Consider the following 19,476-nt stretch of genomic DNA (forward strand, 5'->3'; position numbering starts at 1 on the left):
CGGCGCTCCGGCCCTGAGGGGAGAAAGCCGCCGCGGAGGGCGCTGGGGGTGGCGGCGGCTGTACGGGAGGTGGCCGCAGAACGGTGGCGGGGGCTTGGCGCGCCTGGGGATCCGACCTCTGCACCTGGGGGAAGATGAACACGGCCGGCAAGGCCCGGGTAGGGCCCGCGCCCGACGGGCCTGCGCTGCCCGGGGAGGAAGAGGGCGAGGGGGGCGGCGAGGCGGGCGGGAAGGAGCGGGCGGCAGACGCGGCCCCCGGGCCCAGCGCCGCGTTCCGTCTCATGGTGACTCGGCGGGAGCCGGCCGTGAAGCTGCAATACGCGGTGAGCGGTCTGGAGCCGCTGGCCTGGTCTGAGGACCACCGCGTGTCTGTGTCCACCGCCCGCAGCATCGCTGTGCTGGAGCTCATCTGCGACGTGCACAACCCAGGCCAGGACCTGGTTATCCACCGCACCTCGGTGCCCGCCCCTCTCAACAGCTGCCTCCTCAAAGTGAGTCTTCCCTTGGCCCCAGCTCTGGGATCTCCTGCCTGCTTCCCGCGGCCGCGTCACCTGTCCCAGGAGAATCCCGGCCCGCACCTGGTTTGGGGATTTCCCTCACACCCAGCGCTTCGGGGTCATTGAGCGGCCAGGGTTACCGCAGCTTGAAAAGTCTCACAGCTGTTTGCGCCCTGTTTCTGTGGATCACATCCCCTCCCCGCAACACACATACACACCCAAGGGTACCCCCAGAGCCGAGTCCCGGCGACCCTTCCTTTGCCCCTGCGTCTGGCGGGCAGCTAGAGCAGATTACTCTGTGTGGTGCTGAGACTCCACCCCCTGTTGACCCAACCCCAGACCTGCTCCTACCGTTGCTCCTATTGTCTGGGGCCGACTTTCTGAGGCCCTTGGCTGGCTTTGTTTACTGTGTTGTGCCCTCCTCTCGGGCCTCTTTTGCCTTGGAGAAGAAAAATTGGCCCCCTTCATTGTCTTAACTATTTCAGCGACTATATTATGAATGGTCCTTGCTTCTCACCTTGGGCAGATGGGTAAATACTGGATCTTGGGGTTTGTACTTGGGGTTTTCTTTACTAGCTAAACATCTTTGGGACGTAGAATGAAAATAAAGCCTCTGGAAACAAGTGCAGTTTTTAAACTTCGAGTCCAAGGTCTCTGTAAATTTAGTGCTTTCAGTTTCACATGACCTAAGTTTGCCTTCAGAACTTTAGGATTTCTAAAGTTTTACTGTTTTGATATCACCATTTTCAAATCTGGTTTTTTAAAGTAGGAAGCCATGGCGTTCATTTTAGTCGCTTGTAAGTATAAAAACTTTCCATGTGTCCTTTACGGGTCTCTGTGCTTATATGGGATCTGTCAGAAGAGTATATTCATTCATTCAACAGATATTTGAACACCGTTATGTATTAGGTGCTGACCTACGTTCCATAAATAAAGTGGTGTACAAAATAAAGTCTCTGCCCTCATGAAGCTTACGTTGTTTGGCAAGTTATGAACAAATGATAATGTAATATCAGATGGTGATAAGCACTATGAAGATAAATGTCAGTATACAGAGGACATGGTTGTGTGATAGTAAAGTTTTTCTAAACTCTTACTCATTTAAAATATGACTCATTTTAAACGTGAGTCATCTGTAGCTAGGGTGCAGCTAACCCTCATCTCTTTTAAGCATACTTTAAGTTTCAAACAGACAACTTGATGTTGCATTGGATCATTGGTAAATGTTGATGACTAAGCCCTCTGAGATCATCTTGAAGATGATATGAACAGGGTTGTTCAAATATAAACAAATCAGGTAGGCAGACCCACAGATGCTGGCAATCCTATGAAATTGAGGTATGCAGGAGGGAGACAAAAGAAAGGTGTTTTAAAAGGTGTATCCTCTGCTGAAAAGGAATTAACTGTTTCTAAAGATATTCGTAGGTATATCAACTAGAAAAAAGTGTGTGTGTCTGTATGGCAGAGATTAAATACTTTAGCAGAGAGGAGTTAAAGGGAGAATAGTGAGGGGAGGCACTTTTATCAGAGAAGGTCATTTGGTGTTAAATCTGCAGCAGTCCTAAAAGAAGGTAGTGTTTGGTTTGTAAGAGGGAGGGAGGGAGGAAAGGGCATTCTAGGTGGCAGGAATGAGACATCCATCTCATGTGTGTACCTGTTTAAGACATGAACATAATTTACTATTGTTTGTGAAGTGGCGGATCAATAGATGACCTCAAGTAGCTCTTCTAGGAGTCAGAGAAGGTAATGTGAGGCCAATTTGGGAACTTTAAAGGTCAGTCTGAGGAAGTTGGTTTCAATCTAGGAAGCCCTAAGGTGCTGTTACAGTGTCATGAGCATAGAGGGACCTGCTTTGGTTCAAGAATGTGAATCTGACTAGACTAAAGGCAAGAAGATGATTATTGGGATCAGTATAAAATAGGGTTTAAGAGATTGGGCTTTGGCATAAGATGGCAAAATAGGCCTGTCTATTAAGAGGGAAGGTAATAAAACCTTGTTTAGGCTTTTTGGAAGGCTATATTAAAAATACACAATCACTAAGCACAGTGCCTGGCACATTGTAAATACTCAAGGTAAAAAGATAATGTAGTCATACAGGTATGAAGGGTTTGGATTAATGTGGGTGTGGACATAAAGATTACACCTAGCATTCTGATAAAAATTTGTCATTTTGCCACATTTGATGTTTGCCACAACTGCTTAACAAGTAACAGGAAATCCTTATATAACCTTATATAACCCTCTTACAGTTGACAGATAGCTTGCATGAAATTAATTAGTGATATTTTCCCTTCTGTACCATTTTTCGATATGCAGATCACATAAAACATCAATCAATCAGACTAGGACTGCCTAGTGAATGAGTGCTACAATTCTAAAAGAGACCTCTGTGGGCTAAAACTGTTGCAACAGTAGCAATGTAAAGAAGTCTGTATCAGTACTTTGATGGCTCTACCCATTGACAGTCCCTGGGGATTTAAATCTGCTCAGTGCTGTCCAATTTGCCTTTGCTCTCACCTAAACAAACGGTGGGCAATCTGCAATGTAGATCACAGCTTTAGTGTGATCACAGCTTTAGTGTGTAAGCACTACTAGAAAGCTAGTTGCTCAACCCCTTTGAAACTTCTGTTCTATGATTCTGTTAGATTATGAGTTTCCTACAGTTTATAATAGTTCAAGCATTAATTATCAGCTATTTGAAAGTTACTGTCCTGGGCACTAAGGTTATATGATATAAATGTGAATATACATCTGAAAAGCAATAAAATACTGATTTAAGAATAAGTCACAATTTTTCTTCCCATTGGACTACTGATTTAGCGAGTCATCTAATTGTGTATAGTTCTAAATTCTGATAATATTTGTGTACCTAATATTATATATTGTGCATCAATTGTTAGGAGCCTTAGAAAAGTATTAACTTCATCATGTGCATTACGTTAAATTAACTATTGCTTGTCTTGAGAATCACATTCCCTGCCCTCAAGAAGTTTATTGTCTAAAAGCTTCAAGTGAGTGTTTATCAGGTGCTTACAAAGTACCTCATTATTATTAATAGTAGTATAAGTGGTCATCTGGAAACTGTGTAGTGTACAATTAAATGATTGGCTACAGGTAGGCCTCTGGGAGCTGGTCTTTTAAGTGATACGCTCCTTGGGCATCTGTGTGCTTGTTTTAATTTGTTAATGAGGTTTGTAATAGGAAGAGATGGAGTGAGGTGCAGTATAGTAGGCTAACTCTAATATGTTAGACATTTCTACACAAAGCCATAAGGCCTTTCCCTACCAGTCAAGATCTGTGCTGCTCTCCGGCCTATCAGGAATACTTCCTGCAATGAATGGGACCAAGGGTTGCTTGAGCTTCCTTTATTTCACCCTGTGCTGCTGCTTTGGGTTACCAGTCTTGTAAGTTGACTTCTGGTTCTGCAGTAGCTTTTATTTGCAGTAAATTTAACCTATTCTAAGGATTGTTACTCAGTTTATAGTATTAAAGGATTTGAGGAATAATTTTATATCTACCCTTCATTTGGTGGACAACTTTATGTCTACCTTGCATTTTACATACTTTTATTAGGTCTCATTAACATTTATGTAATTATCAGAGAATATTAATAATGCTCATGATAGCTAACATTTATTGAGCACTTAATATAAGCTTTGCATATATTGACTTATTTAACTTTCCTAATTCTACAGGACATGTGTTATTTTCTTTTGTAAATGAGGAAAGTAAGGCCAGAAGGTTTAAGCAATTTACACATAGTCGCAGAGCTAGTATGTAATAGAGCCAGCGCTTGAACCCAGGTAGTCTGGCATCATAGCACAGATTTTCCATTATGATGCTTTGTTTCATTATGTCATATTTCAAATTTTTCTATCCATAGAAAACTCTGGAATTTGGTTAGCATTATTTTATTTCCAAGTTAGCAACCTACACCTCATTTAATTGGAATTTCCAGTCTGTGTTTCTCCAGCAGGTCCATAATGTATCTAAGAGACACTTTTTTTTGTTTGTTTAAATAGAAATGGGGTCTCTTTTGCCCATGCTGGAGTACAGTGGCACAATCATATAGCTCACTGTAGCCTTGAACTCCTGGGCTCAAGTGATCCTTCTGCCTCAGCCCCCCGAGTAACTAGAACTACAGGCACAAGCCACTGCACCCAGCTTATCCAAAAGACTGTCTTAACTGTCTTTCTAAAATCAAGATATACTGCCTAAAACACCATTCTCAGAGTATTCTTTAGTATGCTACAGGGCAACAACTCTCTAAAAAAGTTCACTGTTTAAAAAAAAAAAGTTAGGCTAACTCTGGTTAAACACATCTCTACAGTAGTTTCCTGGCCAAGGCATTTAGTGTGCTCTTGTGGCTTCGCAAGGGGGAATGATGTATGATTTACAGTATTTCTAAAATGTGTTTGGTATATAACTCTTTTTTCAAGGGACAAATTAAGGGAATAGTGTTATATGAAATACACTTTAGGAAAAATTAGTACTTTTATTCATTTTGTGTACAATGTTGTATCTACCTTTCATTTTATATGTTTGTTTATAATGTCATTTAGCAGTTTTAACAGAAAAGAGAATAAGATTAGGTTATTCCAGTTATCCTTCACTAGTTTCTAATGATTACTGCTGTCCGTACAAACCATTCATTTGTAAATACAATGAGGAATTTTATTCTCTGTTAGGCTTAATGGTCTGTAGTTTTTGTTTGCTATTTACTATTTGGGGAATATTTTTAAATTATTTGTTGCACTCTGATTCTCTAACACATCCCCAGTTGTCTAAGCTTTATCTAGGATGTAGTTAGTGGTTCTGAGTTAATATCTTCCAAGTTCTTTCTGTGTAATTCCTCTGGGCTTAGAAACTTAAACTCATTTAAAGTAGCTTTTATTATATCCATGTATGTCTTAGGCTCGAATTCCCTTTTAATCACATTCTACCCTTTTCAGTTTGAAGATCAGCCTCTATGAAAAAGGAGATTGAGACTAAAAAGGAATTGAGAGATTCTGCTTTCTGTTTCTTTTATCTGTTTCTCTAAAGACAGTGGATCAAGTCTTACTGCTTTCAATGTAACAGAAAACATCTTTTGGTTGACCTCTGCTCTTTTTTGTCTTTAGCCTTCCTGGCTATTTTTTTTTTTTTATGACTCTGGACTACTTTCTTTTGGTCATTTAGCTCTTCCTCCATCTTTAAGGTCCCATTAAAATCTTTCTGAAGATCCACAATCATACAGCTAGGCACTGTTGATATTATGTTTTGAACTTGGAGGAAAGATGAATAAAAGCTAGAATGACCTCAAAAGGCTTCATAGAGAGAATTTGACCTGGTAGGATGGACAGGATTTAGATAGGAAGGATTAGGCAAGGGAACCAGGGAAGGCGGAAGTGGGAATGCTCAGGACTAGCAAATACAGTAGTCTAATTAGAGCAGACATTATTCTATAGAAACAGTAGGCAAAGCAGTTGGAGTTGGCTCTCAGCATAATTTATGAATGAAATTTCAGATAAAAAAACCTAAAGCTGGCATTTATATTACAAAAGTATTATAAAAGTCCAAATATCAATTGTATCAAAGATGTATATAATACATATTTTTCATAAATTTTTAATACCTTTATTGTTTTGTGACTAGCTCAGCTAAGTGCTCTGCCGACTTTTAAGAATCAAGTACATCTCTATAGCTTGTGTTAATTCTAAGATTATGGGAACTGGGCTATTAATAATGACAACATGTATTCTGACCCTTAAAAGAATGCTGTCTCCTTGAGTAAGTGCTCAATTTGTCTTTAGGCATGTACTCGATCTTTGAAATACATGTTATGCCAGAATTAACAGAATTGATACAAAATTATTATATGTATCAATGTGAATCAGTTAATACAGATAAATACTTATCTGATAGTTTTTATATCTCTTATTTTCAGGTTGGCTCAAAAACAGAAGTTGCTGAGTGTAAGGAGAAATTTGCCACCTCTAAGGACCCCACAATCAGTCAGACTTTCATGCTGGATAGGGTCTTCAACCCTGAGGGGAAGGCTTTGCCACCAATGAGAGGATTCAAATACACTAGCTGGTCCCCCATGGGTTGTGATGCTAATGGCAGGTGCCTCTTGGCAGCACTGACCATGGACAATCGCTTGACCATCCAGGCCAACCTCAATAGACTACAGTGGGTCCAGCTGGTTGATCTGACGGAGATTTATGGAGAACGTCTTTATGAGACCAATTACAGGCTCTCTAAAAATGAAGCCCCAGAAGGAAATCTTGGGGATTTTGCCGAGTTTCAGAGGAGACACAGCATGCAGACCCCAGTCAGAATGGAGTGGTCGGGCATCTGTACTACTCAGCAGGTCAAGCATAACAACGAATGTCGGGACGTTGGCAGTGTGCTCCTGGCTGTCCTCTTTGAAAATGGTAATATTGCCGTGTGGCAGTTTCAGCTACCGTTTGTAGGAAAGGAATCCATCTCTTCATGCAACACAATTGAGTCAGGAATCAGCTCTCCTAGTGTTTTGTTTTGGTGGGAATATGAGCACAATAATCGGAAAATGAGTGGCCTTATTGTGGGGAGTGCTTTTGGACCCGTAAAAATTCTTCCTGTCAATCTCAAAGCAGTCAAAGGCTATTTCACTTTAAGGCAGCCTGTTGTCTTGTGGAAAGAGATGGACCAGTTGCCTGTGCACAGCATCAAATGTGTGCCACTTTATCACCCTTACCAGAAGTGTAGTTGTAGCTTAGTGGTGGCTGCAAGAGGCTCCTATGTGTTTTGGTGTCTTCTTCTGATCTCCAAAGCAGGGCTGAATGTTCACAATTCCCACGTCACAGGTCTTCACTCCCTGCCGATTGTCTCCATGACTGCAGACAAACAGAACGGAACGGTCTATACTTGTTCCAGCGATGGCAAAGTGAGGCAGCTGATTCCCATTTTCACAGATGTTGCATTAAAGTTTGAACACCAGTTGATTAAACTCTCAGATGTATTTGGCTCAGTGAGGACTCACGGGATAGCCGTGAGCCCCTGTGGTGCGTACCTGGCCATCATTACCACGGAGGGCATGGTCAATGGTCTGCATCCTGTTAACAAAAACTACCAGGTCCAGTTTGTTACTCTCAAAACCTTTGAAGAGGCAGCCGCTCAGCTCCTGGAATCTTCAGTTCAGAATCTTTTTAAGCAGGTAGATTTAATAGACCTAGTACGCTGGAAGATTCTAAGAGATAAACATATCCCTCAATTTTTACAAGAAGCTTTGGAAAAAAAGATTGAAAGCAGTGGAGTCACCTACTTTTGGCGTTTTAAGCTTTTCCTCTTGAGGATTTTGTATCAGTCAATGCAGAAGACCCCTTCAGAAGCCTTGTGGAAACCTGCTCATGAGGATGCAAAGATCTTACTAGTTGACTCACCTGGGATGGGCAATGCTGAGGATGAGCAGCAAGAAGAAGGCACTTCTTCCAAACAGGTGACTAAGCAGGGCCTGCAGGAGAGGAGCAAAGACGGCGATGCTGAGGAGCCCGCCGATGACTCACTCCCCCAGACCGGAGATGTCGGGGGCCGTGAGCCAATGGAGGAGAAACTTCTAGAAATCCAGGGAAAGATTGAAGCTGTGGAGATGCACTTGACCAGGGAACACATGAAGCGTGTCTTAGGAGAAGTGTATCTGCACACCTGGATCACAGAAAACACTAGCATTCCCACCAGAGGACTCTGTAACTTTTTAATGTCTGATGAAGAGTATGATGACAGAACAGCACGGGTAGGTGTTTATTAAGTGAAACTGTGAAAAGTCTGCTTTCTTTGTGAGAAAGAAATGACCTAAATGGAATTTCTAAAGCTCAACTTTTGATTTGACCTCTTTTTAGGTAAGCGATTAGCATGAGGTACAGGGGAATAATGGGAAACGTGGATTAATGCGGAGGACACAGTTATAGTGTATGAAGAATATTTTGATTCTTCCTCACCCTGTGGCCTTGATTGATATGCAGGATTTGCCAGATGAGATTTGGCTGTGCATTAGCTCCGGGAGGCTGCATTTAGCAGAGCAGTATGTGATGGGGAGTCACGGAAATAGGTACCTGTGTTCCCTACCCTTCCTGTTTTACAAAAGTTTTGGAGGGGAAACGGGGATGGGAGTGTATGTTTTCCATTTAGAAGGACTTAAGGAGATCTTCTGGTTTAGCCATGAGGGCATATAAATAAATTATTACTCATGTCTCATTTTTACAAAAACTGGGCATAATCTTTATTTTAGTGTTAGAACAATCTTACAGTGTTGTCCAAAATATATTCCATAGAATTTAAGCTTCCTAACAGAACACCAGAGTTCTGTGCGTGGGGCAGTACACATAGTCTGTACTCCTCCTAAAGGTTCCCAGGGGATGTTTTCATCTAAGAGTTCTGGGAATTCCTACAGAAAAGAAACCATAACCTTTGTGTAGCTCAGACTTATTGATCAGGGGATGGATCTTTCTTGCAGCTAACAGCTGTTAAAATCCTGAAGAACTTAAGTTCCAAAAAATATACTGTATATTAAAATATTCAAAACCAGAAAAGTCTATGTTCCTTCTTACTTTGAAGATTGATGCTTATTCTCATTGCCTAAAGTCTTATTTAAAATATTAATTGAAGGCAATAAATTCAAATATCTTCATTCCTAATGTTGCATTTTCTTATTGGAAAGAGCGTGTGTGTGTGTGTGTGTGTGTGTGTATCCCTGAAATTATTGCTCATAGGATGTTTACAGTGATCTTAAGAGTAGTTAAGAGGTAATGTTCATGTAACTGACTTCTTTAAAAGTCAACTTCTAAGCATCATTTCCTTGTGTTCTAAATTGTCTAGGAGAGTGTTCTGGTTATCACTGTGTGCCATGGGACCTAGTTAGGGTAGATGAAAAATTGGCAAGAACATTTTAGAAAATAAGTAATGGAAGTTGGTTCGTAATGGTTTTGTCCTAATGCTGCTTAAGCTTGGGAAGCTACATTCAGCTTAGTTATGTGGTTCCAATAGAACCAGTTTAAGAAAAAGAAGATTGTATCCTTACCCATCTATAGCAACTGAGTTTTGATTGAAGACCATGCATTTCATGTCTTAATAATACAACTACATTCACAAAATGAAGACCTTTTTAACCTAGGATATTGATTCACTTGTAGTTATTAATTACTTCCAAGATTCTCAGCTTCTCAACCTTTTTTTCATTATCACTTCCCCCTGGAGCATTTTCAGACATTTTATCTAATTCCCCTGCCCGTGGAGTTTTAATGCTGCAGATATATTTTGTTTATTGTATGTATATCTGTGTTTTATACATAAAAAAGTAGGAATGTTTTGGCCCTGAAGAACCAATATTTCCTGCCTTGGGAGGACTGTCCCTCCCACTAAGAATGCATGAGTCAGACTAACACAGTTGGACTTGCATGATCCAGGCTATTAAGAGGAAATGGGAGCAGTCCTTCCTTGTGTAAAATTTAGGTACATCTACTGGAGGAATTCTGAGTAGCTTTTGTGACTGTACCGCCTATCAGGATGTTTGGACTGTCTGGAAAGAGGGATGAGGGGGCTTATCTTTGCTGTAAGGGACTAAAAATTAGAAATCTTAAGGCTGAAAAATAAAAAAGCCAAAAAGTAATGGGCTTTAAATTTGTAAACTATACACAGAAGAGGTAAGGTAGCTGGCTCACCAACTCGTGAGCCATTAGGACACCCTTTGAAACTTAAGTGAACTAATTTTAGTGAATTAATCCAATATCTTGTGGATTCTTCTGCAAGAGGTTAAGCAGGAATGGAGTCAAACTTTGAAGGACGCTATCTGCTAGTAAAAGATGGTTCTTGAGGGTTTGGTATCCCATACCTCCCAGTGATACAGCTATCGAGGGACGTTTTTTTACCAACAAAATAATGAAGTAGACCCATGCTTTTCAGACTTTTATTTTTAAAGAGTATGATTTTAATAAACAGAGAATAGCAAAACTGAAGCAGGGGCGAGGCCGGGAGCCTGTGCTGTCACCTCTCTCTCACTGCCATCTGCCTGCTCCTGCAGTGGCTCTTGCTGTGCCTCTGCCCTGGGGACAGTGATCTCGGCTTGCAGGCTCCTGGATTAGATTGGTCATGGGTCTTTGGGCCATCAGAAGGGGAAATTATTTTTTAATCCTGATTATATTTTTACTTTGTAAGCCTTTTTTAGAAAGAGACATTTGTACAGTTCTACCAAGTTAGCAGTATTTCACATAATATTTTGCCTATAGAGATTGTGCCTTTCCTTCTTAAAGTCAAAGCATTATAAATAATAGCTAAATACTTTGTCTTCTAATAGAACTCTGAAGTCCTTGTTTCAGAAGCAACTAAAACACAGCAAGTAGTAGGATTTTGGTTTCCAGAACCGTTTTCCCTTAGTGGTTGTAGTTCACCCTACTGTCACAGGGCCCCTGAATGAGTCTATTTTATTCAAGTTGACACAGGTTGAAGGTATAGCTCTTTTACTTTTCAAACAGTACGATTAGCCTATGTGGAAATGCAAATCTCCTGCCTCTTCTATGATACAGCATATCTGTGTTAGTAGGCTTTTTCTTCAGGAAGTCTGCATTCACCACTAAACTTTGCTGATTGCTTTGTCTTACTAGGTGCTGATTGGACATATCTCAAAGAAGATGAACAAACAAACTTTCCCTGAGCACTGTAGTTTGTGTAAAGAGATCTTGCCATTCACAGATCGCAAACAGGCAGTCTGTTCCAATGGCCACATTTGGCTCCGGTAAGCCATTTTAAAAGCTCCTGCTTTTGCTCATTTTGCAGTTTTGTGTAGCACAGACCTTTGTATTTATCCCAGTTATGTTTCACCCAGGCCATTACGTTGGAGAAAAGCTGCTATTCTAAAGCCTGACGTGGACTTTTTTTATTAATATGACTAAAGCTAGGTGGCCTTTAAAGACAGTTTTTTACTGCTTAATTCCTTATTGATTTGGGTAATACTCTTTTCCTTTGAAGTAGTGTTAAATTTTTTAAAAGTATTATTGCAAAGTAATACCTGTTAAAATTAATGAGTCCACATGTGTGCTTATGTGTTTCTTTTTAATTTCATAATAAAACAGAGAGATCTCCTCTCCCCATAGTCTCACTCTAAGAGGTAACCTTGATGTGTCTTTATTTCACTGGACCTGTGAGCCGCATTTGACACGGTCCTTCCCTCTTCCTGGAAGCATTTTCATCACACATTTTCTGGAACACAGCACTCCCTGGTTTTCTTCCTGCCTTTGACTCTTCGTTCACAGTTGCCTGCTGATTCTGCCTCATCTCTTTGATGTCTGTCTTTGGACCTGTTTTTCTTCTCTCTACAACCTCCGAGTGGTCACATATCATCTGTACACTGATGACTTAAACACAGAGCTTTGGCATGTATCTCTCCCCTTGAGTCCAGACTTACACATCTGACTGCCTGCCCACTATTTCTATTTGGATGTTTAATAGACATTTCAAATTGGAATCCAATCTTTTCTTACTACCTCTTCCCCTAGAGCCCTGGTCCAAGACACCATCATTTCTTGCCCAGAGCATTATAAGTGTAGTTATCTTCTAACTGTTCTTCCTGCTTCCATCCTTGCCCTTCCAGCCTGTTCTCAGCATGGTCATGATTGTGATCCTGTTAAGACTTTTTCAGTTCATGTCACCCCTTTGCTTAAGATTCTCCAGTGGCCACCCATTTCTAATGAGTAAAGGCTAAAATCCTTTCAGTGACCTACCAGACTGTGCACAGCCTGGGCCCCTGTCTTCTGCTCATCCTCCCCAACCTCATCTCCTCTGTTTCTCCATCTTGCTCGCTTCACTGCAAGCATGCTGGCCTCATTGTTCCTCAGGTACATGAGGTACCGCTCCCACCTCAGGACATCCACACTGGCCAGTCCCTCTCCCTGGAGTGCTCTTCCAGCAGGTATCCACGTGCTTTCCCCAAATGTCACTTTATCACTTAGGCCTTGCTGGCCATGCTACCCAAAATTGTAACGCCCTGCTGACATCCCTCTCCCTTCCTGATGGTTTGCTTCCCTATTTCTTACTTTGCTTTCCTCCTTAAGGATTGTCACTATTTGATATATTTTTTACTTTCTCTGTTCTCCTTCCTCTCCAAAAAGACAGGAACTTTTGTGTTTTGTTCACAGCTATTTCTAGAATAATGCCTGGTACATTGGAGGCACTCAGTAAAGTTTTTAAATTTATTTTTAACAGAAACAGGATTGTGCTACACATACCATCTTAACTTGCCAGTTCTCTTATCAAAATATGGACATTTTTCTACATCAGTACAGATATCATTCTTAACGGCTATAGAGTTTTACATTGTATGGATGTTTCATTTATTGATGGGTATTTGGATTTTTTCCAATTTTTATTGCTTTCCTACACTTTTTTCTTTTCTTTTTTATCTTGAGGTGGGGTCTCCCTATGTTGCCCAGGCTGGACTTGAACTCCTGGCTTAAGCGATCCTCCTGCATCAGCCTCCTGAGTAGCTGGGACTATAGGCCTGTGCCACAGTGCCCAGCTCCTATACTTTTCCTAATTTGACTGTTCAGACTTTTTTTTTAAAGGGGAAGAATAGGAAACTACACATTAATGTCTCCCAGATGAGTTCGTTCAGAAAAGTTATTTTCATTTTTGCTGATTAAAGTAGTGCCAAAATATCTCAGTGTAATTTCTCTATGTGATAATGGGTGCTTGCTGTCATGCACATGTAGCCTTTCTGCCTGTATACCCAAGTCTTAGTACTTACTCAAGGTAAACCTTGTGTCCCTTCCCCTGACCTCCTTTCTGTTTGTATTTTCTACCCCTTGGTTGTTCAACTTAAAACTGTTACCTTTCTGAGAAACTTTCCTGCATAACCCGGATGCAGTCTCTCCCATCTCATTGCATTCCACCTATCCTTATTTGCCTGGTCCTGGTAGGTGCTTAGTGAATAATCGTTTGATGGAATTGAACCTGTGAATATTTGTTAGTGTCACTTCTTTTTTTGCACTCTTAATTTCATCTTTGATATCTATCAGTTTTTTTCCCGATGTACTGTCAGATTCTAAAAGATAGTGCTTATACCTAATCTTAAAATAACTAGCAAGAACAATTTTTAGTATTATATATGATCAATGTTTTTTGAACATCAAGAATTCAAAGTACAGTCCAGGTGTGGACAGACTAAATTCTTTCCCAATGCTGCAGACACAAAAAATGAAACTGCAGTCTGTCTGGACTAAAAGTTTTGTATCTCTTTGCTTAGTAACATGACACAGCCACCAACCCTTTACTAAGTATGGGGTGGTGTAGGTTTGGCCAGCTTTGCACAGAGGGATATGTTGTTGCCATGAATTTGTGGAGTATCTTTATCTTCTAACCAAGTATCTTCACTCTGTTAATGTGTGGTTTAGAATAACTCTGTGTTGGAGCTCTGTGCTGGTGGAACTGAGCAAGCCCTTTCCCTTGACAATACGGTATGTCTTCTTTCAGGTGCTTTTTAACCTACCAGTCCTGCCAGAGTTTGATATACAGAAGGTGTTTGCTCCATGACAGCATTGCCCGGCATCCAGCTCCAGAAGGTGAATGCTTTCCCTGCCATAGGAGGGTGGACGGAGCCTGCTGGCAGAGTGCCAGCGCCCTAGACTAATGGCTGGAGTCACACTCCACACTGCTCAGTACTGTGCCATCGGGGATGGGCAGCAGGCCCGTGCTGCTGTTTACAGTGTTATCCTGAAGCCACAAGTACAATAAGTAAAACATGGTCATTAGAATATGTCGTGGTAAAGTACATATGTGAGTTAAAAGAGCACTCGCAGCTTGCCACTGCAAACAAATTATTCATTCCAAAAAAATATGTCAGAGCTCGTTTTGGATGGCACATGTAGATTATGTTTGAGTAAAACTCTGCAAATGATTCTGTATATACAAAGACAACATTGCTGAACCAGAGTCATTTACTCAGAGTCTAGTAGCCTTGATGGGTTTTTTCTTGGTTGACCTATATTCTCTTTTCCTGATAGCCCTGGTGACAAAGTACACATTTCTATTTCTGAGATAACTAGCTAGAAATAAGATCATAGACACAGGCAAAGAATTAGTGATTTTAATAGCCACACAAATATCAGATTTTGTCTTTAGGTTCATTAACAGCACACTGTAACCAAATTAGCTAACTAGACACAGCATATATAATTATATATACATCTTTTGGGGGAAATTTGTGGTCTTAACTGAAACAAAAATGTTCTATATAAAACTTCATCTTTATTTTTGATTTTTGCTCTAAACTGGCTGAAACTCTCTAATTCTCTGATATGTTGGCAGTTTGTGTTCTGTTTTGGCTTATTATTGTGAAAACTATAATCATACACAAGAATAAAGAAAAGGCCAGGTGTGGTAGCTCACACCTATAATCCTAGCACTTTCGGAGGTCGAGGTGGGAGGATCACTTAAGGCCAGGAGTTCGAGACCAGCCTGAGCAAGAGCAACACCCCATGTCTACACAAAATAGAAAACTTAGCAGGGAGTGGTGGCATGAAGCTGTAGTCCCAGCTACCCAGGAGGCTGAGGCAGGAGTATCGCTTGAGCCCAGGAGGTTGTAGTGAGCTATGATGAGGCCACTGTACTCCAGCCTGGGCTACAGAGCAAGGCTCTGTCTCAAAAAAAAAAAAAAAAAAAAAAAAAAAAGCATAGAGAAAAATATAATAAACCCCTGTGTACTTATCACTCAGATTCAAAAATTATCAACTCATTACCCTTTCTGTTTCATCTGAACTCCCCCACCTACCTCCTTCCTCCTACTGGATTACTTTGAAATATATTTTTGAGAACTTTTCAACATTAACTACAATTGAGAATTGACATACCATTTAGGCAGGAAAGGTGGAGAAGATGGAAACTTAGAAACAAACCTGCCCATTGACTTTTAGTTGAGCCATTTAGAGCTTTTGGGAAGAATGAGAAGCTACTGGGTGTAAAGAGTGTTAGAGTAGAGCAGAGCATTTCACAGGCTCAAGGGGAGGAAGTACTGACCCAGTATTGCCGCATTTTCATTTCTCTTAAGTAATGGTATTTTTAAAAAAATCACTATTACCATAATTTTATGAGATCATATTTTAACATTAACAATGTATGAAGGGTACACTCTCAGAATAAAGTGTAGTCCTTTCTTTCAATTGAATAAATTTAGCTTTATGAAACATTCATTACCCTTATTTTCCTGTTTCATCACACAGCTTTGGGAACCACAAATTTAGTCCCGCCTCATTTGGGATGTTAGAACCCTGAGGGAGTGAAGTCGTTGTCGGGGGCTGCAGAGCTGGGACCAGAATGCCCAGCTGCAGTCCGGTGCTCATCCCTGACTGCCTTTCCTGGAGCTCATGGTTGATGGCACTTGTCTTCCTTTTACAGATCCTGACTGGATTAAGAGGTTACTGCAGAGCCCCTGCCCTTTCTGTGATTCTCCTGTCTTCTAAGTGTCAGTGTTGGGAGGATGGAAGGGCATGAACTCTGCTGTGGAAAACACCCCCTGGCCCGAAGAGAGGACGCGCTGCGGCAAGCCTGGCCCCCGCAAGTGCAGAGGCAGCCTTCGTGCTTGTAAAGAGGGGCCTGGGCACTCATTTCTGAAGGGCACTCTCCATCGCTAGGCACTAAAGGATGTCGTCTGAAATGACTGAATGCAGAGAGTTTGAGTCGTTTTGAGATGAACGTTACCCTGGCTTCTTACCCGATGAGGAGCACTTATTTTTCAAGTGTCTTGACTGAAGCAATTTGAACAAAAAGAATGTCCTGTCATTTCTAGAAACAGAATGGTGTCTTCTAGAGAGTCTGGATAAGGGCCCCGCTGGGCCAAATTAGGTTTTAATCCTTGCTTTGGTTTGGAACTGCTTTGTGGCTCCAGAGAGCTTAAATTACCTGGTACGTGGCTTTCGATGTACCAACAGATACTAAAAGTGTCTAAAACAACATGTGGGCTGATGTTTTGTTCTCAGTAAACACCTGTAGATCTGTATCCTGTCAATTCCTGTTTTCCATGTATATTGAAAACATTTTCCTAAAACTCTATATTTTTAAGAAGTTGAAGCCAAGACTAAAGTTGGTTTTAATGTGTCAAATGATCAGCTGACTATTGTAAGTTAATAACTGTAAGTAACTTACTTTTCATTTTCTCTTGTGTCATTCGATTTCCCGACCCACCTCCTTAATTTGTATAAAGATGTCGAATACTCCAGGTCACCCATGACACAGCCCTGCTTCAGACTTACCTGTGACAACCTAGATGAGATATTTGTACATAGAAGAAAAAAGTTATTTTCTTCCTTTAGTATTAAATCAAAATGTTCTGTATTTTAAATGTTGACATTTCCAGGTGTTTCATTTAATATCGAGGATAGGAGTCTGTCTAGAGACTTTTCAAGAGAGATGAGCAGCTCAGAAGTGGAGACCCTTGAGCTCCGGTGCTAAAAGCGTGTGCAGCTCAGTCAAAAAGAGCCTGGGACTTTCTTCTCTCTACGAAGGTCCTTGATATTTGGAATACAGGTATTTTTTTTTTTTTCCTGTGGCATACTAAGAGGCAATGTCAGACATCAATTTTGTCAATTTGATTAATTGCTCTTAGAACCAAAAAGATATTCTGGAATTACAGTGTTCTTGGATTCTTAAAATAAGTGTCCTGACATTTAGGATCATGTTAGGGGATTATGCTAATCAATGGGACTGTAACACATCCATCTTGGAATGGTGCATATTTCTGAGAAGTTGGATAAGAAATAGAAAATATGAAATGTTAAGTCATGTTTCATGCTTTTTCCTTTATTCTCATATAATATCTTGCTCTTATTATGTATCCTCAATGAAAGACGTTTGTCCTCACTTTAGAAACAGCATTTTAATGTTTGGAAAACCCTGAAATGGTGACCCTCTACCCTTGTGGGTAGGTAATGGAGACAAGAGCCCTCGAGAGACACTTCCAAACAGTCTGCTCTGAAATGTCTCATTTCCTATTCAAATTGCTGTTTTGTCCTGTGTTTAATTATATATTTGCTGTAGTCTTCTGCTTATTTTTGTTGTTTCGGTGGTAATTTCAAGAATAGTGTTTCTCCAGACTTTAGGGTCTAGCATGTTAAATTGATTTTCAAGAAAGAAAACCAGGCATCATTGAAATCATGAGTAACAGTTCTGAACATTATATATTTGAAGTCTTTTTTGTGCCTGCAGCTGTTTCTTTCACTTTACAATAAATATAACAGTAAAAACTGAGATCATGTCAAAAAAATTATTGCAGTTTTAATAATCATGGCTTGCTTAGTTTCACTTACTTTTTTGTTCCCAATCAGAGTCAGTGGGGATTTGTTCTTACTGGGGATTTTGTGCTGCTGCCATTTAAAACTTACATTAAGTTTTTACATAAGCAGTTGTACATTTTTGAGAAAATATAACTGTTAGCAACTAGAAAGGGGCCTCCCAACTCATTTTTTATGTCTCTGTAGGAGTGTACACGGCCACAGTTTTACTAGAACATTGGTTCTCTGCAAGGTCCTGGCTCAGTGGCATTCTTAAGACCCCGAAATCCAGCCGGCACCTGCCGTGGCCAGGTTTCTCCACACAGTTGAGAGGCCTTTCCCCACTGCGCTCCCCCATCCGTGGAGTTAAACCATTGAGCGGGGAAATAAGAAGCACTTCTGAGTTAATGGTAGCCTCATAAACAGCACACTTCTGGATTTCTCGAAGTGTCAGCCTGCCTAATGATAGTGCTGGTCAGTGAAACCTTAGGAAAGAGGAAGTGGCACCAGAAATCTTTATTTTATTTCATTTCATTTAGAGACACTGGTCTTACTTTGTTGCCCAACCCCTGTCGGCTGAGTGCAGTGGTGCAGTCGTGGCCCACTGCAACCTCGAACTCGGCACCAGGAATCTTCGAATTGCCTCTTCTAGTTTACACTTACAGCCTCTCTACCTTCCTAAAGTTTGCCTGATCTGTTTGGTAGAATTCAAGTTGATTTTAGCTGTAACTGTAATAACTACTTCAGGAATGGGAAAAATAGTAGAAGTGATACTGCTGAACTGCATTTAAAGATTCTATACAATTAGACCCTTTAAGCTACAATATTGTTGCATTTTGAGAGTCTGATACGCACATATGTATCACATTTTCTCTGCCTGGGGTTAATTTGTTCCTATTATTTTAGATAAGAAATTGATAGCTTGTTATGCTTGATATTCATTCTGAAATCCTTATGTGTCCAGCACCCAGACTTCAAGCAATCTCTACCTATTGTTATATCTGCCAAAACTACCAATTATTTTTCAATGTCAGAAGGCATTAGAACCACTGGCAAAGCTCATGGTTGAGTGTGACATTTTTCTGCTTTTCCCTCTAAGAAGTTTTTGAGAATGTTAATATTGAAGCGTATAGGTTGGACCTATTAGCAAGTTTAACAGGTTAATTAGGTTAGAAGAATGATTAAAAGATGATTAAATATTAAAATATATTCTGTTATAATGGTATCGGATAAGACACAAAAGAAATGCATGCTTATTGGTGCTCGTTAAGAGGATTATAATGCCTGTTCCGTGAGCACCTGCTCCCCTTGCCGCAGCTAACTGCCTCGAGTTTGGTGAGTTGCTGCGGTTCCTGGAATGGAATCGGGAATTAGTGTCACGGGTTGATCTCCACGGGGTCTGTCCATCTTTTCTGCTCCCGGCTGCTCCCTCTCTTGCTTTTGCTTCCCAAAGAGACCCTCTTGGTTCCCATTCCTTTAGTTTTCTCATCTTTAGGACACATTCAGAGCTAACAGATTTCATGTTTGAAAGAAAAATGGATCAATGGTAAAATTTCTAAAAACTAAATCATGTAGTAAATTTCCCTTCCAAGAAGAAACTATTAAACAGTAGTATTTCTTTCTAAAGGTAATAGTATTAATTGTTAACAACTTGGGAAATTGTATCTGGTTTTCTTTAAAACTTATAATTTCCCAGGGTGCTTGTTAAC

At 40.6% G+C, this 19,476-nt stretch overlaps 1 protein-coding gene across 1 annotated transcript; it reads left to right on the plus strand.

Annotated features, from left to right (window-relative positions):
- Nucleotides 1-59: 59 nt before the first annotated feature.
- On the plus strand, nucleotides 60-16,481 carry GTF3C4 (general transcription factor IIIC subunit 4). Its single transcript, XM_069474777.1, has 5 exons — nucleotides 60-491; nucleotides 6,424-8,250; nucleotides 11,114-11,244; nucleotides 13,977-14,065; nucleotides 15,897-16,481. Exons 1-5 carry the CDS (start codon nucleotides 135-137, stop codon nucleotides 15,959-15,961), a joined length of 2,469 nt encoding a protein of 822 aa, XP_069330878.1. The 5' UTR covers nucleotides 60-134; the 3' UTR covers nucleotides 15,962-16,481.
- Nucleotides 16,482-19,476: the final 2,995 nt, after the last annotated feature.

The sequence above is a fragment of the Eulemur rufifrons genome, chromosome 7 (genome assembly GCF_041146395.1).
Source record: "Eulemur rufifrons isolate Redbay chromosome 7, OSU_ERuf_1, whole genome shotgun sequence".
In the NCBI taxonomy this organism is placed as follows: Eukaryota; Metazoa; Chordata; class Mammalia; order Primates; family Lemuridae; genus Eulemur; species Eulemur rufifrons.